At 39.6% G+C, this 27,463-nt stretch overlaps 1 protein-coding gene across 1 annotated transcript in view; it reads left to right on the forward strand.

Moving 5' to 3' along the window:
• Positions 1–10,169, forward strand: part of CD109 (CD109 molecule) — a gene marked incomplete at its 3' end in the record, with an annotated part of 73,912 nt that extends 63,743 nt beyond the window's left edge. The window contains exons 30-33 of the mRNA XM_080342703.1: positions 3,931–4,067; positions 6,841–6,997; positions 7,418–7,520; positions 9,979–10,169. Of these exons, the coding sequence (XP_080198829.1) occupies positions 3,931–4,067; positions 6,841–6,997; positions 7,418–7,520; positions 9,979–10,169 (588 nt within the window). The remainder of the gene's footprint in view (positions 1–3,930; positions 4,068–6,840; positions 6,998–7,417; positions 7,521–9,978) is intronic.
• Between the last annotated feature and the right edge of the window lie 17,294 nt (positions 10,170–27,463).

Raw genomic sequence — 27,463 nt, forward strand, 5'->3', positions numbered from 1 at the left:
AGGGAAAGAGACATTGATTAGGACGTTATAAATGAAGCAGGTTTTCTGAAATGTAGTGCAGTTGATTGCGCCAGAAACTAGTACAGGCATCGCTCTCATGCAGAAAATTAGCTTTTAGTTTTCTCTTCTTGGGCCTTTCACAAGGACTGGTTGCAGTATGATAAGACTGGACCAGTTCTGCCTTTAGCTTTGGCAGCTGTTTCTTAAAAGGGTTAAGAAGAAATGCAGTTCCTCATTTTGTTGATTTAATACTAGTTTTTGTATAATAGCCTTCTGTCCCCAAAGTAAGAGTGTATAAAGGAGAAGGCTTTAACTAAACTGTGTTGTGAAAAATTTTTCCTTCATTGTCATGAGAAATCAGGAAAGTCAGACCATAACAGCAGTAACTTATTCCATGAAAATACATGATTGAAACAGCAATAACTTATTCCATGAAAATACATGATTGACCTGTTCTGTATGTGGTTTCAGACATCCTGCACTGGCAGTAAATTCCCATTCATTAGCTTTTTCTGGCAAAAGTTAAAACAGCTTTGTTTCTGTGATGACAGATCATTGAGGCACTGCCAGGTTGTCTTTACCAAACATTCTGCATGCCTTTAACTGGCAGGCTTTCTAGATTGGCTTCATCCTTGGTACTGCGTTCTCCTGTGGAGCAGTTGTACAAGATAAATCTTCACTCTTGCACCGTGGTTGTCCTGAGCGCCTGTAAAGATTTGGCTCTGTACTCATACAGCCTGCTAAATTCAGCAATGCAGAGCAGGACAATGGGAATTGTGTGTGTAGACTGAAAGAAAGAGCATGACTTTCCTATCAAGGAGTGAGAGATGTAGCAGCAAAAAGCAGAAAATCAGAAATTCAAGACTCCTCTGCTTGCACAGACTTGCTAACCTATAACTGACTTGCTAGCGAATAACTTGGACAATCTCCTGTCATACCTTTAAATTTGGACTGACAAATTTCCATTTGCTGCCAGAAACTGTTGTAAAGGGACTATGGTTTTCCAGAAGCAGTCTTCATTCCCTTTTCCTTAGCCGAGCAAAGTGCATGTTTGGGTCTTGCAAGGGCAGCTGTTTGAGCCACTTTCTGATTATTTTTCTACCAAAATCAAAGAAGATTCCCCCCCAGCCCTGCCATTTATTTTATCGTGATGACTAAGGGAACAGAAAATGATTATTAGTTTGTATATGAAAACTGTATCCAAACTTACTGTTCTGTTGTCAGTGAAAATCATTGTTTATAGTAAATATATTCTTAGTTTCTTGTATTTGATTATGTCATTCTAGAGTTTTGAAAGCTGATCTGATTCATTTCACTGAGATGCTGAGTCAGCAACCCAGTCTCTTGTCCTGTCTCAGATGTGGTGTCGCGTTTGTGCCACAGCAAACTGGTGCTGTAGTTACCATCGACATCATGTTAGGTGTTAATCAGTCTGAAGCACCTTAGAATGTTTTCTCAAAGTTAATTTTATTTTGTTGTCTTTTATTTGGTATAAGTACATGAGTATGCTAGAGCAGATTTGCCAGGCCAACTTATATTGTTCACTATCCCATATCCCATAGTGGCCAGTAGAGAGATGATGAGCGATGAAGGATACTAAATCAGGGCAAGTATGAAGTGATATTTCACTCTTCTGCCCTTCACCAATTTACAACACAGGGCCTTCCCAATCCACAGGTCATCTCTGTGTGCTCTCTCTGGCTTGGTAGATATTTTCTTGATTTTTTTTTTTTTTTTTTCTTCCATAAATATGTATATTTTAAAATATTTATAAACTTTTAACAGCCACAGCTTCTTGCAGCAAATAGTTCTGCAGCTAATGGTGTGTTGCACAAAAAAGCACTATGTCTTTCTCCTCTTGAGTCTGTTCCCATAGTTCTTGTATTTGGAGAGAAGGCATAAGAGGAACTGTGTTGGGTCAGATCAAAGTTCAGTCTAGCCCAGTGTTCTGTTTTCCACGACAGCCAAAGGTGGATCCTCAGGAGAGAGTACATGAAGATAAATACATGTAATATATTACCTGACTGTCTTCCACCTTTTACAACGTATTCAAGATCTTCGGCTGGAGATAGTTTCTGTGGGCTTAGAAAATTTTTTGTTCCATGAAGTTATCTATTTTGCCCCTAAACGCTTGTACCGTTTAGTATCTGCAGCATCTTGTGGGAAAGAATGCCACAGTTTAATCTTGCATTGCATGAAAAACTGTTTCCTATTTATCTTTCCCCTGAAAGTCATTATTCTGTAGACTTTTACTGTGTCCTTCTTCCAACTTACATGTTTATGTCTGAATTTTCATCTGTTTTACAATTTCTTAAATGATAGACCTGGTAGTAATCAGTTCGTAAATACTCTTTCATTCTGCAATACTTTGCAGTAATCCAAGTCTTTGTTACCTCAAATAAATTAGTATAATCAGCAAATATTATCATATCAGGATTAACTCTGTTTCCTACATCATGTATGGATATGTCTAATAGTGGTGATCCAGCACAAATTCCTTTAGGACCCCACTCCTTTCATGTCTGAACATTAATTCCCACCATCTCTTCCTGTCTTTTAACAGACCTTTATCCCTTTGTAGCTTATTTTTTTTCCTAACCAGCTACATGCCAATGTAACATCCAGGTAACTTGTACTAGGCAAATCTCTGTTGTCCATGTTTTTTCATTTGATTCAGGTAGCTGGTGGTTTTATAGCAACAGCCTGTTCTCCAACATGTCATATTTACTAATTTGTCCACTAATTTGACTCTTTATTATTATAGTTTTGACTGTTTTCTGGTACAGATACCGAGTTTACTTGATATCTGCAGTTTTCTAGACCTCCAGTACTGTTTTTAAGATTGCTGTCACAAATGTCATCCTTCAGTCTGGTACCAAGGCAGTTTTAAATAAACAGTGCAGGTAATGATCTAGCTGTTTATTTACATCATCAAATTCAGTTTTGTAGGTAGTACAGCCTGATTTTTTTACTGTCTAATTTTCTGTTGTGGCTGATAACATGAGAGTACTCATTGGATGCTCAATTCCAGCTCCAGTATTTCTGCTTTGTCTGTTGGCATTGGTAATTTTATGGGATATTGAGATGATCAGGCTATCTTCTAATTATTCAGACCTCTTTTAAGGGATTCTGGTTTTACCACTCTCCTGCCACTGTTTCAAGCATCTTAGACAGGTTTACACTAGAAGAATTGGAAACTCTTCAGTCTGTGCCTAACGGATGATCTTATTAATGTTAGTGTCCTGCACTGGCCACCATCATGTTTCCTTACTTGGTTCTCTCAGCCGAGCTGGGTAGTTGTTGAGCAGAAAAGGCAAGAGCTTTGTCCTTCAGGCAAACTGAAGGCTGTAGGTTTGTCTTTGCACAAATGAACCAGATGGTGAAACTGCTTACTTGAATGCAAGAGAACTGTGTTGTCCTGAGCTTGGAGTAACATATTATTCCTCATCTGGTTTCAGTGTATGAATGCTGTGACATGAAGACTGAAGATAAATTCTGTACATACACTATGTATTTGCTTGTGCTCTGCTTTCATATTCAGCCTATTTCTTTTAACCCAATGGGTGTCAGTCTCTGAAGTTTGCCCTTGTTCATCCCATTTCACGCTGTCAGGAAGTAGCTGCACACATGATAAACTAGCAGGGAGAGAACAACCAGGGAGAAAATTGCTGGTTGCCCTAGAGATTCCTTGTGTTTGCCTCCGTTGTGTCTTGCTAATTGCATTGGTTCTGCGGCATTTCAGACTGTTCAGAAAGGATATTTCTTTCGGAGAATTCCGATGAATCTCATGTGTGCATCGGTCAGATACAAGGCCATGTATCCTGTCTCATGTGAGCACTCCTCTGGTGTTATACTTTTAGAAACTTAGTGTTTTAACCACACAGATTTGCTTTACATATGTCATCTAATGTCTCTACTTGCAATCCACAGCTCAATGTTATTTACAACACAAAACACACTGATCAGAGGCTCAGATCTGTCCGAAAACAAGAAGCCTTTGACTTGAATGTTGATGTAAAGGATGACAAAGATGATAAAAACCATTTGACCTTGAATGTGTGCACAAGGTAGGTAATTCAATTGGAATATCTCATAGACGTCTTTGTCTATACAGCTTTAAAATTATTTAAAATGAGGCAAGTTATCCATTTGATTGGGTTGATTTGCTAATGTGTGGCATATAAATGTACAACTGTGACTGGAGATTGGTCCTCTAGGTGACACCATCATACAAATAATCAGCTATAGTGAATATGATTTCAGTATACAAAGAATTGATTTAATTTGGGAAACGGCCAGCAAGCACAAAGCCAGAGCCCTGTTTTTATGTGTTTCTGGTAACCAATTCAGTGATACAGATGGTGGGCAGGGACACTAGAATACATGTGAGCTCTTGAAATAGAATGGGCTTGCTCTCTCTTAAAGTTTTCTATGAAGTGTCAACAGCTTTCTAAAGTCTAGCACAAACTTCTGACATATAAAGGGCTTACATGATGAGTCTGGGATAGGTCTTGGCTGAGCATTCTGATTTTCCAACTAAGACCTTTGGCTCAGGAGTACAGACATGAAGGGTTCCATCTCTCTGGGAAAGCTCTAGGGTGATGATGTTTTACTTGCAAAGTGTTCACAGGATAGAGGAAAATCTAGTGGCATTATAAAACTGCCACAGGAGAATATTTGGAACATTAAGATACATCGACTCTTGTCACGGAAAGTGAACTGGTATAAGTTCTTGCAAGTCTGTGTTTCTATTGCTTAGTCTGAGACTTCACCTCTGCTTGCTTGGCTTAATAGACTAGTCATCCTATTAGTTTATCCCCTATATATTTTATATTATATATGCATTATCTATATTTAGTTTAAAGTTGGTCTACTTATAATCTTTACAACAGGATGTGGCTTTCTGGTAGAGAAAGCAAAGTAGGCAAATAAAGAAGGACTGCTGAAATCTCAAGCAGCTTAGCTGGCTGTGAGTATGAATAGCCAGGTAACAGAGGCTGAAGACTTGCATTTTTTTTTCCTTATCTAACGTTCAGAATATTCTTCCTTCTTTCAATCAGCTTGATAGTGATTTGCCATGGTCATCTCAACTGGGTATCATTTATGATGCTGGAACAGATGATGTCTCATTCAAATTGAATAGATTCTTGGTTAGAGGAGCCAAGTCACTGTCTGGGAAACAAATATCCAGGGGTGCCAGTTTCTTTTCTGGTCAGTCTTGTGGCCTGCAAACCATTTTTAGGCATGGGAAACTGATTGCTGATGGTTCTACTCACTTCCTTGTTTATACTTTCTGCCTACCCTAGCTTGGTGCTGTTTTCTCCTCCTTGCATCACCTATGAGAGGGTCTCACACAGATCTCATACTGCTGAAGAGCTGAAACATAAAATTCAGCTCAAAACATTCTCAGTTCTCTTCAGGTACAGGTTGCGTCTCTCTCTCTCTCTTTCTCTCTCTCTCTCTTTCTCTCTCTCTTTCTCTCTCTCTCTCTTTCTCTCTCTCTCTCTTTCTCTCTCTCTCTCTCTTTTTCTCTCTCTCTCTTTCTCTCTCTCTGTTGGTTAACTGTTGGTGTTTTGGTAGCACCCTAGGCTGGCGAGACATCTTGGCTATTTTCTTCCCCTCTTATTGGTAATTATGCAGAAATAATTACATCCAGTTCCAATTCAGTTATTTGTTTTCAATAGCAGCTACTTTGGCACAGCAAATCATTCAACAGATGGTTTCATTTTTTTCTAATCTCATGAGCCAACTGAAGTCAGCAATTGTGCTATATTTCTTTCAAAGTCATATCTGTGTTCAATCAGCCATGCTGCCTGGCTTCACAGCGTTGCTTTGAGAGCAAGTCTTCTCTTTTTCAAAACCATCCAGCTCTACAAATAAATAGTTTTATTCAATTACTTTCAACTACTGTCAGGCATTCAAAATGAGGATTGGGGAGACTTCTAGTACAACAATCATCATTTACCCTCTATGCCAAGATGGGGGGAAACCTCTTCTGCCACCTACTTTATTTAAAGCAAAACAATCTTTTGCAGGTCATTTAAGAATCACTTGTAGCTCATAACACCACAAATATATTTTGATAGTTCTGTTGTGCACCATAGTATGTAAAGCTTGCTCAACAGGGCAAAGCTTTCTAGTCAAGCATCTGATTCTCATATTGGAAGATGATGTAATAATAAGCATTATTTAGGAAAAAAACCAAGGAACTCAACTTATTAAATCTTGTTTTTCCAAAACTGGATTAATAACATGGCTATGCATTTTAAAACTGGAGCTTTGAGAAATAATCTAATTATTATTTTGTTAATGGAACCATCAATTTCTGTGAAGGAAGTATGAAAAGATTTGGGAGACATTTTTCAGGTATACCTTTATCTTGCCCTCCAAAAATGAATAAAAGCAAAACAATGCATCCATCGGAGGAAATCTGTATATTTTAGTTCAAGAGTTCCTACGGTGCTTTCTTAATTGTTTTGAAATATGTGTTTAATTGCAATATTTCCTACATATTTGTGAAGTGCACCTGCACGTATAGAAGCCAATGGAAAGCTCCTACTGGTGTCAACGTAGTCTCTCCTATGAATTATGTACTGTAGGTTTCTCAGGGCTGAACCTGCTTTTGCATATGTGATTGAAATTATCATGCAGAATAATAGATAAATCGATTATCTCTTTACTGTTATAAATTTTCTTGTCAGCATTTTGTGCCATTTGTTTCTTAAGTATTCCAAAGCATTATTGTTTCCATAGTTGGGATTTAATGATCAAACAGTTTCTTTGGAGGGTGGATTACTGTATTTCTAGTAGAAGTTTTTTTTGTCTCTGTGTTTTGAAAAGGTACTTGGGTTCTGGCACAGCTCCCAGTAGCGGTATGGTCCTCATGGAGGTTGGCTTACTCAGTGGTTTCTCAGTGTCGCCAGATTTCATTCCATTAGACAATACAGTTAAGAAGATGGAAAGGGACAATGGAAAAGTCAACCTATACTTAGACTCTGTAAGTTGAAAATAACAAAGAAATGTGTTTGTAGTGATGTTAGTCTTGACTCTGCCATTGTTTGGTTTAAATTTGGAAAGACATTATGATTGTATTATTTGGGGAAATCAACATCTGGTATTCACTTCGAATTAATAGCTCCACTGTTTTTTAGTGAGACTTGTTGGATAGGTACAACTCAGTCATATTTGTAATGAGTTTCCAGATTAAGCCTCTCAAAAATCATATATAAGAAGGCAGAGATTTCAATAAGTCTGTAATTTGGCCAAAATGGCTATAAATGTGATAGTCATCTTTATATGCATCCTGAGTCTAAGTCTTCAGAAATGAAGAGGACTACCAGTGAGCTAGAAGCCCTTACTTCTTCCATGAAACCATCTTCACCTGGGTTCTCAGGATGTTTCTCTTCTGTTTTTCTAGCTAAACGAAACACAGGTTTGTGTGGATATTCCGGCTGTGAGAGACTTTAAAGTGGCAAATATCCAAGATGCTTCAGTGACTATATTGGATTACTATGAACCTAGTAAGTGTCAGTCATTCCAAATGGATTTTAGAGATTCCGAAGTTCAAAAAGAAGTTTATTTTCATGGAAATAGGACAAATTTCAGTGACAAAAAACCCACATTGCACTGAAATTAATTTTTTTTTAATTGAACTACAGCATTTTTGACATTGACATGCCATATTTTCTAATCAATGGTAATATTTTTCCATATACATGTTTACTGTCCTAATGGGTTGGTTCCTCAGCTGGTGTGAATTGTCATACTTTAATTGTCAGCTGGTATAAATTGGCTTCGATCTGGACGAGTGTGTTCCCAGAACTATCAAAATGAGGCAGGAACTTCACAGTGGTTCATTTACCAAGTTAATGATTATGTTTCCAGTAGATTTTCCATCTGTTTATTTTTAAACTATGGAGTCCTTTACTGGAGAAAATGCTAGTGTTTTTTTATTTCTATAGCTATGTAAAAATGATGTAGATGGGAAAAACAGCTTCAAAGTTGCTTTTTATCATTATTATTTTTTATTCATATAGAGTGTGTTTTGGAGAAAGGCAGCAATGTACAAAGCTTTTGGGCAAAACAAAAAGCAAAGAAAGATTACAAACTGCTGGAGAAGATACTGGAGAGATTTTGTTACACCAGCCAGCTGAAACATTATTAAAGATTTGGGCTTGTTTTGAGATAAGGCATAACAAAGTTGTATAGGCAATTTTCTTCATGTTGGTTTGTTTTAGCACAAGAGAGAAGCCAATCAAATATGCTATGAGGTGTACTTAAGCTACATGAAGATCACATTTATTCTATGCAGGCAGAAATGTTTGTTCAATCGCAGTTTAAGCTAAAATAGAAAATTAGCAGATTTAACTGAACTGTCTATTAAACTCAAGCATGTTTTAAGTCCTAGTGGCTTAACAAATTAGAGTAATTTTTATTTGAGACAGACATACAACAATTAGAATCTGTTGCCAAAATGAATTTCCACATGCTTCAATGACTACAAGAAGAGCTCAGGACCTATTTTTTTTTGTAAGAATGCTGTTAGATAGGCTGATAAATATGTGTATTAAAAAGTCACATATAAATGCACATGTAAATACTTTTACTCTGTTTAAACAAATTTAGTGTCTATAAATTCTCAAAGAATGCATCAATATTAATTTAAAGGTATGAATTAATATCCTTGAAGACTAAAATGTAAAGGATGTAATCAGTGCTGCAATAGAAGGCTTTAAGAAAAAAGATTGCTTCAAATATTATTTTACAAGACACCATTCCTATTACCATATAGCACAGACATATGATCGGTCAACATGTACACATATATCATGATTCTGAGTTCTTCTGAGAAAATTCCTTCCCAATAAAGGAATATGCTTTTATTTTAATCTATTATTTTCCATCACTCTCAAGCTGCAGATACATATTTTATGTGATGGTGACAGTCAGAATCTTGTCATATTCAGAGCTGGATATCTTAGGAATCCTCATGCTCTGGCATTTACCAAAAAAGCTACGTCTATGTGACAGATACTACAAATGGCATAGGTGTAAGAACTGGCTTGGATGCCAGTACAGCAGTGCCAGCAAGGAGATCTGCCAGGGTTAATATTAATATATGCAACTCCTTAACATATTCAAATGACTGCTGCTTCTCTTACCTGACTTGGTTCAGAGGTAGTTGGGTGTCGCTGTTGGGTAAGCATTTTGGCCAGTAAAGATGTATCTTTTATTTTATTTTTTAAAATATCTTGAGACTGAATATAATTTCAGTTAAAAAATACTACTGATAAAAAAAGAAATTGCAGTGTCCCTAGTTGTAGTGAAAACCTTCAAGCCAAAAAACCCTCTATAGGAGTGAAACTTTGCAAAAGCTTGTTCTGTAATTACCATGCATTGATGTTTTTGAAATGAATATGATTTTCCAGATTTCTAGTCCATTTGGCTGTGTAGCAACCCTTCAGGGAATGGGGGAGCAAAATACAGGAGCAGGAGCTAGGTGAGGTGGGCAGTCCCAGATTCAGAAACCTGAAGCTCCCAGACATAATATTGAGAGAGAAAGCATCAGTTATGAGAGACCCAGCTCTTAAATGTCATAGTAGCCTGCCAGGTAAAGATCCCAATTCCTTTGTCATGGGGGTTGGTCTGTAGGTAGAGGCAAAATTCCTTTTAAAGCATTTGATGAAGGTTTGTGAATAGATTGAGTCCAACAGCTGAGACAGAGTTCTTTAAAGTGTGCCTTTCACCAAGCATTTTCCTGAATGTACTGAAAACATTTTGATGTTTTGGGGGAAGAACAAAGAAGAACAAAGATTAATGCCTAGGCTTAAACACCCACTCTGGGAAGTATTTTGCAGTACGTGATGAGGTCTGTATCAGAGCTTAATGCATCCTTTAAAAATGCTTTTTTTGTGAAGCTAATTTGTTAGTCACTTCTCAGAAGTTCATTAGCTAATGTGAACTAACCTTTCTGAACAGGGAGAAGAGCAGTGAGAAGCTACAATTCAGAAGTAATGCAAAGTATAACCCCTTGTGACTTCTGTGAAAGCGATTGCAGTCTTTGCCACCGAGATGGTTCTCCAGCCTTGCTCCAGCACTCTTCGTTGGCCTCCTTGTTCTGTGTGCTGTTTGTCCTTCACGTAAACTTGCTGTGTGGTTGGATGCTGTAAAAGGAAACAGATTATGGTTCCCATCTAAGGTTTCCATAAGTTATCCAAAGAAAATTTTATGTTCAGATACCAGCCTGTCTTTAGTGATTACAGTGACCAAACTCCTGCTGCGTTCAGGGAGAGCTGGGCTGGCCCATATGGTACATTTCTGGCTGTGCCAGAAAACTTCTTTAAGTATCTGCTGGAAAAACTTTCCAAGTGTTCGTTTCATACTGAAGTTATTTTCTGAAGAAGCACAGACTTACTGAGAAAGCAGTCTGAGAAAATAGAAACCTAGCTCCACATTCCCACTGCCTTTCTACCCCAGCTTTCAATTGTTCTTGGTTTTTAGGGATGAATGTTAGTTTACCTTGCTTTTCTGAAACACTCTCTGCTTCTCCATAGGGGTGTTGGTAAGCAGAGCGCTGGGAGCTTGGTATCAGGGCTCGCTTTTTTCTGTTCTGCAGTCATGACACTTAACATTAATATTGAATTTCACTGTATACTCTCATGGGGAACAACAAGAAAAATAAAAGAAGCTGGCTTCAGAGCAGATCCAAGAGCCAAAAAGTGCTGTATTCATGAACTGTTGAACACTCCAGAAAATTGTCAGTCTTTTTTTATCATTACAGAGAAGCTACATGGAATTTTTGCCAATTCATAAGCAAATCATGTTTGAAAATGAGGCCTCAGGATGTTCTCATGCATTTTACTCTGAAAGGCTTTAACTGTAAATGTATCAAAGATGGAATCAATGTTTAAGACTTCATTTTTCCAGGGTTATTCGGAAACAAACCTAATTATCTTTCCATGTGAGAATGCTGATGTCCACTGGCATATTTGTGGCCAGTAGGATGAAAGTTGCTTTGACCCTTTTCTGGTGTTTGGAAGTCTTCTAGAAATGTCACTCTGGGGCATCATTTATATCTTGCGTTTCCAGTGTTGCCTCATCAATGATTTAAGTGGCATAACCCTAAAGAGCTGTTTCCCATTCTCTGTGCCGTGTCAGCTGCCTGGCCCTGGATGCCATCTCTGCCTGAAACTCTTGCTGTTGGTTGATGGGAGAGGTTTTTAAGAGGTGTGGGCTGCACATACGTTCAGTCCAGCAAAAAAATGGACATGCTTGCTGAACTCTAAGCATGTCCGTGTGTGCTCAAGTGCTTCACTGAAGTGGGATGGAGGAAAGAGACGGTGAAGAGCAGCAGGCACTTTTACACCCAGACCTGCTCTTTGCACATGGGGAGAATTACAGGTCTCCTGTGACTGCAGAAATGTGTGAGCTTGGGAGCTTCTCCCTCCGGAGTGTATGAACATCTTCCCTGTCTGGCAGATGATTTATTCTTCTTGAACACTGCATGTGATATCTAATGCTTACTCCTTTTTGATAAGGAAGCCAAGCTGATAACATTCCTAGTTACTAAAATGGAGTTAATAGCTGTCATGCTGACTAACAGAGGTGGAAATTTTAAGGCTATTGATTCCTTTTCTTTCATAACTTTTTGAGACGGAGTGTGTACATGTGCACATTTAATAATATGGCAGTCACTTTCCTTGAGCAATTCCAAACTATTTTTCAAATTTTGCTACTGCTTAAAATGTATATTTTGTATTTTATGATCATCTATACTTTCGTTCACAAAGGAAATTAATGCATGGTAGCATGGAAAGAGGCCTGAACTTCCTGAACTGGGTGCCTTCTAATACCGAGGTATATGTTTTTAACTAAAAGCTAGTTTAGGTGGGGTTATTTGTTTTACTTTAGCTATATTTAGAATTTACAATGTTTTTCACAAACTTGGGGTTCTGTTCTGTCTCTCTGGCAGAGCTTAGGCCTGGTTCTTTGTAGTCAGTTCATTATTTTCACTTCTCTTTGGCGCACTTTGGATCTAGCCCTTTGAATAGTTGGTTAGTGCCTTACCATGAGTGCCTGTGCTCCTCTGACCCACATGAAGCAATACTGTATTTATTGAAATCCAAAGCACTACTTAGTCAATAGGATGCAGGATCTGACCCTCTGTAAGTCATGCCCTTGGTTACGCAGGTCCGAAGCTCATATAATAGAAACCAAGATACAAACTGAAACATGTCTTTGTGTCTCAAATCCTTTACTCCTATATGGAAGCACAAATTGAATTGTGTCAGATCTGGAAAACATTTGCACTCTAAACTGGGATGTGTTTTGTGTGTGTTTGATTTCTTGGTGAACTATGAAAGCAGGTCATCTTTTGTGTTTGGTGACAGCAGCCTTGATACGTGATTTGCCTTCATTCAATAATTTCAAGAACCCAAACCTCACATACTTTCTGTTTTTACTATATGCAGAACTTCTAAGAGAGACATTGATATCTGATTAATGTTAGGATAAAGAGGCTTATTTTCTAGACAAGATGTACTGGAGATGATAAACTACTCCTTTGCAGTAGATAGTAGGAATAAGCTAATTTTAAATTGCAGGCAATCCCAGCTTCCTGAATATCCTCCAGAAAAATGGATTTAAACTGCTCAGCCTATTTTCAGACAGTGCAGCTTTTACTAGTATTCCCTTACATTTGTTTTTGAGACAAACAACACGTGTTTTTAAATGACTCTTGGCTGCCTTGCACACCCTACTAAGAAGTATCAGTTATAATGCACCATGTCATGGAAATTATCAGAGTCAGTGAAGAAATATTCTCTTTTATTTTACTTTTTAACTATACAACAGGCAAATCATTACAGACATCCAAATCTGCCTCTGTACTAAGCTATTTGAAAGGAACAGTGTACATTGTATGACTTTAAACAAATGTTTGCACCAGGTAGCCTTTAACATTCCTACACTGATGCCTTCAGTCACTTTTCAGTTCAACTAGTGCTTTGGAGGAGCTGCAGGGGATAGATTTTGTATTGTATGTTGGCAGGGAATGGAACAAAGGAAAGGGAATATTATGTGGCATAGTGACTTTTTTTTTGTTTTCCTCATCGCTATATGGGAACCTTTACACAAATTCTCAGCATAGGTATTTTTCCCACTGCTCTGTAAAGTCAGATTTTCATGTTAGAGAGACCATGCTCCCACTGAAGTTATTAGAAAGTCTTTTAGCAAAAGTCTTTGGGAACCCTTTAGGAGCAAAGTCTTTAAGGAGCTTTAGGGAGTGGTGCTAAAAGCGGTCCGGAAAAGGTATTTTGTGATGAAATCTTCATGTTGCATTGCCTGAACATCTCCATGTGGTTGCTGTTTCTATGAAATCTGAACATTCAGTGGTACTTCTGGTGCCCTTCTCAGCCACATGTTGTCAATGGACACGCTCTGTGCAGTGCCATTAATGCACTATTAAAGCAGTAAGGAAGTAGCCATTTATTTAGGACTGAGCTTAAAACAAAAACAATACCTTTTAAAGGATCTCTTCCTCCAAATTCTACCTTTGCTGTCATCCATGATCTTAGCCAAGGTTTTCTCCACAGGTTTCTCCGTGGGTGTCATCTAGAAATCTGTATCAAAACCCGATGTGCAGAACGGGGAACGCTTGTCACATGCTGAGTGCTGCTGAATGGGTTTGTGTCACCTCCCAGTCTGGCTGTGGGACCAGCTCGATGGCTGGTTTGGCTCCCAGTGTGGCAGAAGCTTGTGACTTGTGCACATCAATGGCATGTGATTAAAGGGGAAATTAGCCAGATTGGTGCAGGAGAAACAGAAGAGCCAAGGTCCAACTTTACATGCCTCTCTTTTGGCTTGAAAGTCACTGTTGAAAATCAGACCTACAATTCAAAAATTGGTTTTATTCAATTTTCGAAATATGATCCTAGCAATATTTCTCCAAATGAGTTGTTCATGTTGGTATGAATATTAACAATATTTGGTTTAAGCAGATTCCTGTAGAAGGCATATGTATGTACATAGCCATTATATAAGCTCCAGTGTACTACAGTGTGCAACATATATGCAATTAAAAGCATACAAGATCTTCACAGAGTGCCCAAACTCACAACATTGTGTGATGTTCTATTTTGCAAAATATAGTTAGGTTTTTAGGAAAGGTTTTTAGGAAAGGTTTTTAGGAATGCAACTGGTGCCTAATGACATCATTTTTCTATCTCAAACACTAAGCAAAGAGTACAAAATCACCCACCTTATTAAATGTTAATTGTAATGGCCACTATTTTTCTATTATAGCTGTTTTTCTACCACAAGTCTTCACGCAGTGAAGCATCTTCTTGCTTAGTCCTTTAAATATGGATGAGTATTTGAAATTAAATTTTATCACTAGTAATTTATATGTAAAAATTTAACAACAGTTATGTGATCAGGTCTTCTGAGTTATTATTAAATATTCCTTTTCCCCATGTAAAAATATTTTACGTCAGTGTTGTTTGTCAGTTTATTGTATTTTTGTGTGCCACTTGGAAATATCATTGCACTAATGCTATTCTATGGAATAAAGTCCGACAGTGAGGTGTATTAGATCAGTCCAGTGATTTTCATAATGTATAGCTCTTTCTTTTCAGATGTGTATGAGCATTAATTGCTCATGTGCTACATTTGAGTCACCAGAACTCCAATGTTAAGATTTCTCTTTAATTTCAAATAATACGTTTTATTTCTGTATTTCTTAGTGGCTACCCAAAAGCTCAGTCAGGCTCAGTCAGCCTTGCTCAGATCTTATGATATTGTATTATGAATTGATTTTTTTTGTTGTGGTTTTCAGGATTGTTAGGGTGGAAAGGGTACTAATGTGAGGAAGAAAATGTAAAAACGCTGGCTCAAAGGAACTATCATATAAGCAGGTGTAATGTACCATACATTAACTGTCTTCCTGGCTATTGCATCTTTTATTTTTCTTTTATCTTCTTTTATTGGGTCTTAAGCAATTTGAACTAAAGTTCTTGACTGCCTTGAGATGTAGTCAGGTACCCACTTTGATCTAGTTTAGGATCTTGATGTTTTCCACTTTTGATCAAATCAGAAATGATAGAAAAAGAATGCTTTTATGAGCTGTTTTGAGCAAACAGAGGTGAACTAACATGCCAGCTTTACAACTTGCTTCTGCCCTTTTGAATAATAAAATAAATGTTAAGGAACTAGAGTGTTTTGCAGGATTTTGTAAGATTATAATTGATTTATTTTTCTTCAAATAAAGTTTGCAATTGCTATTTTTGAATTCTATTCAAGATGACTTCTAATAATGTATGTCTAGTGTTTGCTTGTTTAATAATGCATCTGTAGTAGATCACAGTTTCAGTACTGTGTTAACTACTGCCTCTGTGACACAACCCTTCCCTAATTCTTCTCACAAGTCTCCTCTTGCCATTCCTCCTGCCTGCCCATGCAAGAACTACCTGGCTTGCTTCAGCTTCAAGGTCAGGTTCTGCACAGCCTTGCCCACCTCTTCTACCCTGACCTCTCAGTGGTCTTGACCCTGAGCTCAGCAACCATCTTCTTGCTGATGTCTCACAGATCTACCCTTTCCTTCAGAGCTGAAATCCTTTTTGGTCTCACTGATGGATAAATAGCCATCAGCTCAAACTCAGTGGGGACAAAGGACACTTGGGACTTGTCAGCATGGAGTTATGAAATGGAAATCACATTTAGCTGAACTGATCGAATGCTTTCTATGATGAGAGATCTGCCTGGATGGATGAGGGGAAACAATGGATGTTTATCTGGACTTCAGTAAGGCTTTCTCTCATAACATCCTTGTGGCTAAGCTGATGAAGTATGGGCTAAATGGGTTGGCATCAATGTGGACCCGAAAACTGTCTGAACAGCTAGACTCAAAAGAGTTGTGATCAGCAACACAAAGCCCAGCTGCAGAGCAGTCGGTAGTGCTGTACCCCAGGGGTCCATGCATGTATGATGCTTTGCATGCAAGTGGTGCAAAAGCAGTCACCGACCAACTCCCACCAGCAGACCAATGCCCAGCCATTCTGTGAGCAACAGCTATTTCAGAAAGTACCTCTGGTTTTATTGCTGAGCATGACATTATATGGTATGGAACATCCCTTGGGTCAGTTAGGGTCAGCTGTCCTGGCAGTGTCCCCTCCCAGCCCCTTGCCCACCCCCAGCCCAATTGCTAGGAGAGCAGCATGAGAAATGAGAAGGCCTTGATGCAGCTAAAACATCGGTGTGTTATCAATACTGTTGTGGTTACAGTGGCAGATCTGAAACACAGCATCATATGGGCTGCTGTGAAGAAAATGAACGCCAGATGAGTTTACCTGCAAACTCCTTCACCAGGTCTGCTGGAAGTATCTTAAGAGCCATCAAGTTCAATAAGTTTGGGGAAGAGATGAGATATGCCTGTAAGGGGAAGAAAGTGTTAGTTATGAACCACCAGTGCAGCCATTAGCTTCTCTAGGGAGTGACCAAAGTCCTTGGCATGATATGGACAGTGCTGGAACTCCATCGGAGGCAGAGCAGCCGCTGTGCGAGACATTCCCCATGAGCCATGGAGCTGCTTCATACAGTAACCACCTTTGTGGTAAGATATTTTCCCTGTGAAAAAAAATGTAATCTAACACAGCCATAACTTGTTTTTACCTCTGAGTGTACTGTGACTAAGTACAGCTGTACTTAACCTGGGCAAAGGAGAAGTTAAAACCTCATGCATCAGAGTTTAAGCTAGATTGAATTGTGAGAGGTTAGGAGTGAATTTGTTGTAATAAAGAGTATTGTGCAGCTAACTTTTCATACCTTTTTTCGGAATCATTCTGCATTGGGTTTGCGTGGCCATGTTTTGGTAGTGGTGGGGCTACAGGGGTGGTTTCTGTAAGAAGCTGCTAGAAGCTTCCCCTATGTCTTACAGAGTCAGTTCCAGCTGGCTTCAAGACAGACCATCTGCTGGGCATGGCTGAGCCCATTAGTGGTGGTGGTAGCACCTCTGGGGTAACATAGTTAAGAAAGGGAAAAAAAAACCCAAACACAACTATGCAAATGCAGCTGCAGCCAGAGAGAGGAGTGAGGATATGTGACAGCAACAACTCTGCAGGTACCAAGGTCACTGCAGAAGGAGGGGCAGGAGCTGCTCCAGGCACTGGAGCAGAGACTCCCCTGCAGCCCATGGTACGGAACATGGTGAGGCCGGCTGTCCCCCTGCAGTCCATGGAGGTCCATGGTGGAGCAGAGGTCAACCCACAGCCCATGGGGGACCTCACGCTGGCTCTGGTGAATACATGAAGGAGGCTGTGACCCCGTGGGAAGCAGGATCAGGCTCCTGGCAGGACCTGCAGCCCCGTGGAGAGCAGAGCCCAGGTTGGAGCAGGTTTGCTGGCAGGACCCGTGACCCCATGGGGGACACATGCTGGAGCAGTTCATGAAGAACTGCAGCCCGTGGGAAGGAGTCACATCAGAGAAGTCCATGGAGGACTGTCTTCTGTGGGAGAGGCCCCACACTGGAGCAGGGGAAGAGTGTGAGGAGTCCTGCCCCAAGGAGGAAGGAACGGCAGAGACAATGTGTGATGAAGTGATCACAACCCCCATTCCCCATCCCTCTGCGCTGCTGAGGGGGAGGGAGGTAGAGAAACTGGGAGTGAAGTTAAGCCCGTGAAGAAGGAAGGGGTGAGCAAAAGATGTTTTAAGATTTAGTTTTTATTTCTCATTATCCTACTCTGATTTGATTGGCAATAAATTAAATTAATTTTTCCCCAAGTCTGTTTTGCCTGTTACAGTAATTGGTGAATGATCTCTCTCTGTCTTTATCTCAACTGACAAACCTTTTGTTATATTTTCTCTTCCCTGTCCAGCTGAGGAGGACAGTGATAGAGCAGCTTTGGAGGGCACCTGGTGTCCAACCATGGTCAACCCACCACACATCCCCTCCTGATTTCACTACTGGATATGTTTCTGCTGTTATTCTCTATAAAGCAATCCCAAAGCCCTTCTAGTGTGAGGATCTCTGGGTGGAACTGCCACTTGCTTATCATCCTCTTCTGGGCTTTGAAAACCTTAACACAACTGACAGTTGCAGTGGAGGAAGGATTATGCAGGTTTGGCAGATCTTTTGAAGCTCCAGAAGAGAAAGTCACATTGAGTCAAGTTTCACAAGGATGTGTTGGGGTCCTATTTGGAAAGCTAGAAAGGAGTCTTATTAAATTTGCAAGCAGCAAGATATTGACTGGGGGAACTTCCAGCACTGCAGAGACCAGAATTCAAACTGACTTTGACAAAATGCAAAAATGCTCTAAAAGCATCAGCTCCATGTTTAACTGAGATAACATCAAAGCTCCATGCTCATGAAAGACAGTGCTCATCTGCACAGATGCAAACTGGGGAATGATAAACAAGGTAAAAATTCTGCAAAAGAAAAGCTAGGATGCAAATGGATCATTTACTGGATGCTGACCAAGATATTGTATCTGACAACGTTTGTCAAGCTATTGCAAAATGATCAAATATGCTCTATTGTGTAAATAGGAGTGTTGTCCAAAAAGCAATGCTTTCCCCAGCCAACACTGCTGCAGCCTCAGCTGGAGCAGCTGCTCTGATGTGGGCACAGCACTCCAGAGGCAAGGGGCTGTGAATGGAAACGGCAGCTGAATAGATCAGGGATGTTGTAGATGAGATGTATGAGGAAGGGGTTAAAGAAAGCAGTGGTTTAATCAACAGAACAGATGGCAGAGGCTAACATGTTAACAGATTATCATAGAGGTTATTATGACAGTAGTAAAAGTAGCAAAGAGATTTAAATAGAAGCAATGAGCATTTAGTGTAGATATTACTGAAAAGAGTCAAAGCACCTTGAATACTTAAATTTCTGAAAATAGCTTGTAGGTTAATTAATATCACGGAAGCCTCAGTTATGAAATCCAAGTGGACTGAAGGATTGAAGCTGAGGGACTGCAAAACCTGACAGTGGGGCTTTTAGGCAGTTTGGTACAGAAGAGCTGGGAACGCCTGTACTGAACTGGCGGATTGAGAACAGCCGATGTAAGATGTTGTGGGAATTCATGGAGGAGCTGTTGGAGATCTGCCTGGGACACGGACGTGATTTCTCTGTATCCCTGACATTCTCATTCATCCAGGTCCAGAATTCAATCATTGGCTTTAGTTCCATAAGGCCATAGCAAGTGCTTGAATAAACAGTTGCATAGCAGCATAGACTTATTTAGATGCAAAACTTGCTTTGTGTTTATATTCCTACTGGCAATTTACGTTTAGTTTTTGTGTTGTGTTTTAGATACTGTTTGTTGCATTTGGTATCCTGTTTTATTTTCTTAATTTGCCTTCAATTTAAGTCTTATGAAATCCATACTGCTGATTCCTTCCAAACTGACTACAAGAATTACTTTGTACTTTTACCTTATAATATATTTTGTGCAGTTTTATGAACTATTGTCTGCCATAAACTCCCAACTGATATATGATCAGATTAATAAACCTAGAAGTGTGTCTTATAGGCCAACACTTTTATTACGGTAACTGAGAATGCAATAAAACTGATTCACTCTTCATGAAAGCCTGTAAGAAAAGGGAGACCCACTGAGTTTATTGCAATGCCGTTCAATATATTTTGTTATTAGAAGAAATTAATAAACAGTTCAATTTTCATTTTAAAATTTGTAGGGTGGTAGATAACAGGAAGTTAATTTCGCAGTCTGGTGGGAGGTACTTGGTACTGTGGTCTCCAGACTGAGTCACTTATATGGAAATTTGAATTTGAGTTTTGACAATAAGTGTTTAATATGAAAATATTTTTGTATTAAAGATGAACAAAAGGAGAGATTGTATAAATGTAACATGAAACAGTGTCTTAAATCAACTTCGGCTGTCAAGTAAAGCATTTTATTTAAAATGTTTAGTTTCAATATTGATATTGCCCCCAAATAAAGCAAATTGGGAAGATCAGACCTGTAGACTACAGACCAGTTCCTAGAAAGGTGATTTTGGTGCAGGCTACAAGATAAAATGTAGAAGCATCCAGAGCTGAAGTGCAGGTATTGGTGTAAACAAACCATCTTTTCCTACACGAGCAGTCCTGGAAGTGTCAGGCAGGTGCATGTGTCAGCGGCAAAGAAGTGTTGATCTCTGTCTTTTTCTCTGGCCCATGTGACCACCTGCAGAAGAAGTGTAAGTTGGTGGTGCTGGCTTTCAGACCTCAATGTCCCCTGCCCTGTGCTGGGACAGCACACGTCTGTCTGGCTCTCACAGTGTGTTCATGCCTTGAAACCAGCTGGGACCTCAGGCACAGCTACTTAGGCAAGAGAGGATTTTAATATGTCTGGAACAAAGAATGAGAAATTGCATCCCTAATAAAGAGGAATAGAATGATATAAAAAAGAGCCTCTTGATCTGATTCACAACAGGCGCCTACCAGGGAGACTCTGGGTTTCCCTGTGGATTCTTCTGGCTCGTGTTGATGGAAAGGGAGGACTGGGCTGAGGGATACTTTAGGTAAGTGGATAGACATTTTTTTTTTTTTTTAAGAGATGAACGCTTATTAAAATGCTGGATCAAGGGGCAGGAATAGTAATGTAAGCACATGTGGAAATAATGTACTGAGAAAACTCTGTGGTTTCATATGGAGAAAAAAGATAGCAGCCAACTCTAGCTCACTGCACACCTAATTAAGCCAGAGATCTCACTGTACATTGTATTCTAAGTTCAGTACAAGAGTATGTATCAGCAAGGTTCCGTATGATTTTTCCTTTATAGGTTACAGTTTGATTTCAGGAATGACCTATGCATCATCACCATGGTGATCATTTGAAGATGAATAGCTTGGCTGAATGTTAGATGAGAGTCAGGATGATTCATTTGTCTCGTTCCTGTGCATGATCCGTTGTTCACATGCAGCTCAGGTCTGTTGTTTCTCCCTTCTTCCTTTTAATTTGATCTAGTTAGAATAACAAAAATATGAACACTTTTAATGTTTAACAACATTAAATAATATTGAGACAGTTGTAAGAAGTGAGTTTGCCCTTGTTACATGTTATGCTTGCTCCAGTTAAAATGGATGCTACAGTTTTCATTATTCCTTCCCCGAATCCGTGTTTCCAATTCACAGAGACCAACCACAGTCTAGAAGACTTTTATTACAGGGTATGGAAGAAGCAAAGCCAAAGAAAAAAGGTGTGAATTCTTTGTCAGGAAGCACAGCGTGTGGTCTCAAAATGGTACCTCTCACCAAAGGAGTGCGAGACATTTAACAGTGCATTATACAGAAAAGAAAGCCTAGTGTGACCTACCCGGCTATGCCTCAGCTACTTCTCTAGTTTCATTCTTTTTCCACTTACTCATAATATCTTTATTCTTCTACACTTGCAATAAGTAGGACTGTGGTAATGCTGCGCAGGGTCAAAGCAGGAAAACTCTCAAACACAAACTGAATCTGCAAGCCCCTCTAGATTAGCAGATTTCACCTGGCAACCAGTGGGGCAGGTCTGGCTTGCAGGAGGTCCGTACATGGCCCCTCTTTCCTGAAGGTGATCAAAAAGAAGTTGTGTGAACTGCAGGCAAAACCAAGTGCTGCCTTATGTTCCCCAAGCCTGGGCAGCTGCAGGCACAGGGTGACAAGGAGAGGGACAGTGAGCAAAGGTGGGTCCTTGGAGCAAGAGGAGCCTGGCAGGCAGCATTTGCTGTCTGCACCATCCTGCCCCAGTGCCCAGGCATGAGAGTGGCCATATCTCACCTGCGGCAGTGGCCAAATTCTCTGCCTGCTCACCGGCCAAAAAATGCCTTTGACAATAGGATGTGAGTCTGTCTGAGAGACGTAGAGAAAGATGGCTGTGTGGAAGAAAGAAAAGGAGAAGGAGCAAAACTTTGCTCAGCTGGATGCTGGACTGTTGGTGCTTGAATCAATGTGTTTACTCTGTGATAGTGGCAGCAAAAGTAATTCCTCAGGCTGACATTACATGACCTATTTTGCAGGTCTCAAAACACAGTCCTATGTATTTTGGCCTGAACATGAATCTCTTGCTCTGCATTATGTGCAGCGTACGTGTAATGTAGAACACTCTGTGAAGGAAGTCAAGGAGCAGGACATGTTAACATAAACAAGCCCAGCAAGAGTCAACAACATCAAGCTGCAGTGGAAAAGGGCAAACACCAGACTCTGATGCGTAAACAAGAGTACATCTTGGGAGACGCGTGACGCCCTTCCACTTCGCAGCTGCTGGGAATGCCACGGCCGTGTTTTGTTGGGGTCTGTGACAGGAAACCAGTGGTCTGGCTGTGGAGCTCTCAGGGCAGACAACAAGGGTTGTCTAGAAAGCACAGCCACTGTGGGAAGGTTAGATTAATTAGGGTTGCTTGAAGCCTCTGGAGGTAGTGGTGTGGGATAAAATGTTTCTCTGTCAGCTGTGTCTAGTTATATCCAAAACTCTTTAAATGTTGAGGAGAATAATTTGTCTGCTGTGACCATGAGAGGTAAGATTAGAAGCAGGTGATTAAATTGCAAAAAGGAAGTTTCAGTTTAAACATCAAGGAGAACCTTCTTCGTAGGACAAACAAACTATGAGACAGGCTGTTGTGGAGGACAGCCTGCTTCTTCAGCAAGACTGTCTTTAAGACTAAGTTAGAAAAACATCTGCTAATGATGACCTGGGTCTGTACGAGTCTATTTAGGCCGTGGAGATGGAATAAGTAATCTCATGGTGTCCTTTCCAGTGCTGTTTTGTTATGAGCTGATATCTGCAAGCTCTGCGACAATGACACAGCATTAGATGGCTTTTGTGAGATGTGCAAGGCATAGTTTTCTGCTGATGCCAAGGTAAGTGCTGAAAAACTGCTTTGAATTCACCAGAGTTACAGTAGAGTTACATGCTGTAAATGAGAATCCAGCCTGTAATTCCCTCTATAAAGTCAATGCTGATTCTTAAAAGAATAGTGGGATTCACGATATTTGCAGAACGTTACAATCGCTCTTGAAAATGCCTCATTGGAAAGTATAGGATCAGGCATCCTATAAGAAGGGATATCAGATACAGAGATCTGAATTTCGGAGTCTTTCAGGAGTTGTCTATAACTAATAAATGTGAGGAGGCAACCAAACTGCAGATCTGAGTTACATAAACATATACCAGGTGCCTTGTTCCCAAGGTGAGGCTGAATCATATAATAGGTTTTACAGACTTCAAAGTCAAGCTTCTCATTATTATAAAAATGTTTAAATAATATCTTCGTGACTGTGCTAGTCACAGCTGTGTTGTTAGATTACAGTGTGCAGATTCAACTTTACAGAGTACAAGCAAGCTATCTAGAGGGTGTTTTCATTAGTGGCTACGATTCTGTGCCAAGCTTTGTCCTCCATATCATATTTCTGCTGAACGTTCCTACTTCACCATTTTCTTCCCTGAGGATAAAATCAAAATGCTAGAGGTTACAAAACCAGAAAAATTATACTAAATATACTGTGGGCATGTAATAACATTCACAGAAGGCAAGATTGTGATAACCAAGGTAACAAGAACACTTTTGATTTATAGTTACACTTTTCCATGAAACCGGAGCTCATGTTTGCTTGTCCAAACAGAAATTAAACAAATGAACTATTTATCACTGAATTAAGTGCGTGCTGAAGGCAGGCTGTTAGGCAGAAGTGCAACTCTACACCCAGTACCTTTAAAATATATCTATAGGTGAGGCTGGCATGGTCCCAGTGCTTCTTATTATCCTATTTTTTGCTGTATGTACAGTTTTGCCATGTTCTAACTGCTGTGGCTTGCCTTTGCAAGGGCTTTAGAAGTCCAGGACCCCAATAGTCCTGGACTAGTCCTTCTAGGTGGACTTATGCTTAGGTAACCTCACAAACTTTCTCAGTGAGTAGCCCTGCTCTTGCTGTTCCCTGGCACCAAGGTGATGGGAGGAAAAGGCCCCTTATTTAAGTGACTAGATATCTATCGCATGCAATACATTTATGGAAGTGCTGAAAGCACAGTATAGTAAGTAGTCATTCTATATTTATCAACAAACTACTTCTTTAGGAAAGGTTGTGTTGAGGATTAAACCTTGAAGGGGTCAACCATGGAACAGACTATTTTAGTGCATCCAACCTTAAAGCCTCCAAAAGTGGTGAGGTGACCACTTACTCTATAATCTGGGTAGGAGACACTCGCTGCCAGATGTGGCTGTTAGCGATGGCAGCTGACAACCTTTGGCCTAATTATATAAAACAGAAATGTCCACTGTTCCTTGGGAGGCCAACACAATTGCAAGATGGAGGTTGATGACATGGATTATAAAACAAATGGGGAATTTCTCTTTTCCTGGTGAGAATACTCACTAAAGTCAACTTGGAGAGTGAACAAAGAAAGATATAAAGATGTCCCAACATCTTTAAACTTTTAGCTCTTGAAAAATTCTTTGGCACTGCTCTGCATCTTTTCAAATATTCCATTAACCCTTACAGAAGGAAGTCTATCCTGGTTGTTCAGCAACACTGCTTGCTAGAGCTGTTAATCCCCTTTACAAGTGAGAGAATAATTGAGAGTGTAGCTGGTAGCACACACTTGTCAAGCAGAAATCAACCAAACCCAACCTGCAGGATTACATGGGAGCAGAGATAGCTGTAGGGAGAGATTTTTTTATCTCTACCAGTTACTAGTTTTGCTTATCCACTTGTGTATGGCTTAAATAGAAGCACAGCAGTTTGCTATTTTCTGTTCTACTGCTTGCAGCTGCAGATATAAACACTTTAAATTTGAAATCCTCCCAAATCCGTGAAATCCCCAATGATGTAGGTCTTATACCCTGGCAGTAGTTCAACTCAACATCTCCAAGTGAGCATTGATGAGGTATGCACACTCATCAAATACTTTCTGTATTTCGATTCTTCTGGGCTGCAGATGCCCATGAAAGAAGCCACAATGCTGGGCCAGAGCAAATACCAGAATTGCTGCCCTTGAGCCATTGTATCTTTACCATCTGGGAAAAAATTATTTCGTCCATTTTAAAAACCAAATGCTGTGCTATTAACTTAAAAAAAAAAAAAAATTATTTAATGGTAAGAGCAGTAATTTAAATATTAACACAAATTGGTGCGTGCCTTGCAACACTTAGAGCACAGACTGAGCCAGGTGTGGAATTTTCTTTGGAGGCCACCAAAGAGTCTCAGCTGAGGCAGCTTCTCAAAGTGTGGATGTAATGCTCAGCCACCAGCTGCAGATATTTTGATTTTTTAGGCCATCTTCAAATACTTATGTTGAATATTTCAGAATCAGAAATGGTGATGAATTTCAGTTCTTGGTTTCTGAAAATCGCAGAGTCCCAAGGAGCTGTAAGTGATCTGCTCCTTTGAAAATGAACTCACTGCTGTCTGGTGACCTAACTACAGTTATAAAAGCTGTTAGGTTTACATTGGAAAAAAACATTGCCAATAGTTTAAATGAAAAAATTCTGCACACATAGTATTGGTATACCTTGGGTAATGCCTAGTGAGTGAGCCTTGGAGGGTCTGAGAACTGGGTGACAAAGGTTTTTTGATCATCTGTCTCCTGATGCAACTAACAGCCCAATGTAACTCTAGTTCTACTCCTCAACATGCTGTATTGGATTTTATCTGGTTTTATTAGAGCAGTCAGTTTTTGTGCAAGTCTTTCCATATGTGAAGTTAAGCAGAGAAAATAAAGGAGTTAGAAAGATCAAATGACTATGGTGTTAGTTTTTTTTTTTTCCTTTTATTACTTACAGCAGAGCATAGAAAGTTTATGTACCGTCACATTTTATGAAAGAGGCTGATGCTCAAACAGAAGAGATTCACCTGTGATTGAAAATCCCACTTTTTTAGCTTACTTGGGAAATGCCACTAGTTTAGAGAAAATGCACATTCAGCCACAGTCCATTTTCACTACGGTTGGTTCCTATGACCCAACAATCCTATTACAAAGTCCCAAAGCCACAGAAACTTACCGAGTTTCCTTTCAAGCTTCTGGATGATCTACAACTATTTCAGTAAGTCTTGTGTAGACTCCTGATGCAAAATTAGATCCCTTAGTTAAAGAAAGAATGTGCAGTGAAGTACCCGAATTTCTTTTTTTTAAACAAGATTTTTTAAAAAATGTAATTATAGAAAGAATGTATAGCTGTTTTTATAAAATTATATCAGGTAAACTATTTCAGACACATTCACCAAAAGATTTTGCAAGCACAGAGAAGATTTTCAAAAGCTGAAGAAGCAGTTCAGGCCCCAGATGCTATGAGCAGCAAATTCCCATTTTGAAAAACCGCCTGTAACTGATTGTAAATGATGCACTGATTTCCTAAACAGATTTTCTGAAACCAGATTCTACTTCAGGTCAACCTTCTGGACAGCCTTTCAGGTGCTAAGCTAATGGAATATGGTGTCCAGCCTCAGCTGAGTGTAACCTAACTGAAAAATCTGTCAACCAAAAATGTTCTAGTCAGATCATCAACATCTGCTCCATATTCTTTTTCCTGGGGTATGTGAAACTCCAGGCATGCACAGATAATATCCAATATCCAATTTTAAAAGGTGCAGTGGAAGAGTGGTTGTCACTCCAGCATGCTCAGGTAGGACTTGGTGCACATGCAGTTGTCATTGACTGTATTGTTGCTGTTAGGTGGGACAGTCCTTCTCAGAGGCCATGAGCAACCTGTGCCAGGCATTGTACAGTCATGGAGCAAAACTACGGTCCCTACTCTAGAAGACTCTCTATTAACACATGAGACAGGAAGGATGTAGAAGGATGTGGACAAATGAAGGAACATGAGGAAATAGTAAGGCAACTAGAAAGCAGCGTGTAGATTAGTCCTGATTCATACCGTGTGTCTAATAGAGCTCAGGTGTAGGTCACACTCTGGGCCAGATTGTCTCATCTTCTCTTTGAATCTCATTAAAGCTACAAAGCATTGACAACTATAATCTTATTTTAATTGTTTAATTAAATGGGGCTTATGCTGCTTTACATGACTGATACTTTAAGGGCACGTTAAGATCATTAAGATTGCTTGAGTAGGAGCCTTAGTGGTGTCATGGTCAGTTTTAAGGGTCAGAAAAGGAACCATGATGGGATTTGAATTCAGCTATAAACTTTTGAAGTGATTACAAATTTGGAGGTGACCAATTGCCTCCTGGTTTAAATATTTGAAAAAAAATGCCTTCCTTTGTTTTTATTACTCCCTCATGTAACTAAATAGTTATTCTGGAAATATCATTAAAATGGATTAAAAAGGAATGTTACCCATAAGAGAAGTTTCATCATTGCATTCAGGTTTCTTCATGGAAAACAGTAGATTTTTAATGTAATTGAATGTCAAAGCACTGCAGATCTAATTGTTGTGCTTTTTAAGAGAAAAAGTTAATTAAATAGAAGTGACATTCCCCCGATTAACTTCTCTCCTTTTTGGATGACTGCTATTCTACCTCTGTGTGCAGAACTGGTGA

The sequence above is a fragment of the Nesoenas mayeri genome (genome assembly GCF_963082525.1).
Source record: "Nesoenas mayeri genome assembly, chromosome: 3".
Taxonomy (NCBI): domain Eukaryota; kingdom Metazoa; phylum Chordata; class Aves; order Columbiformes; family Columbidae; genus Nesoenas; species Nesoenas mayeri.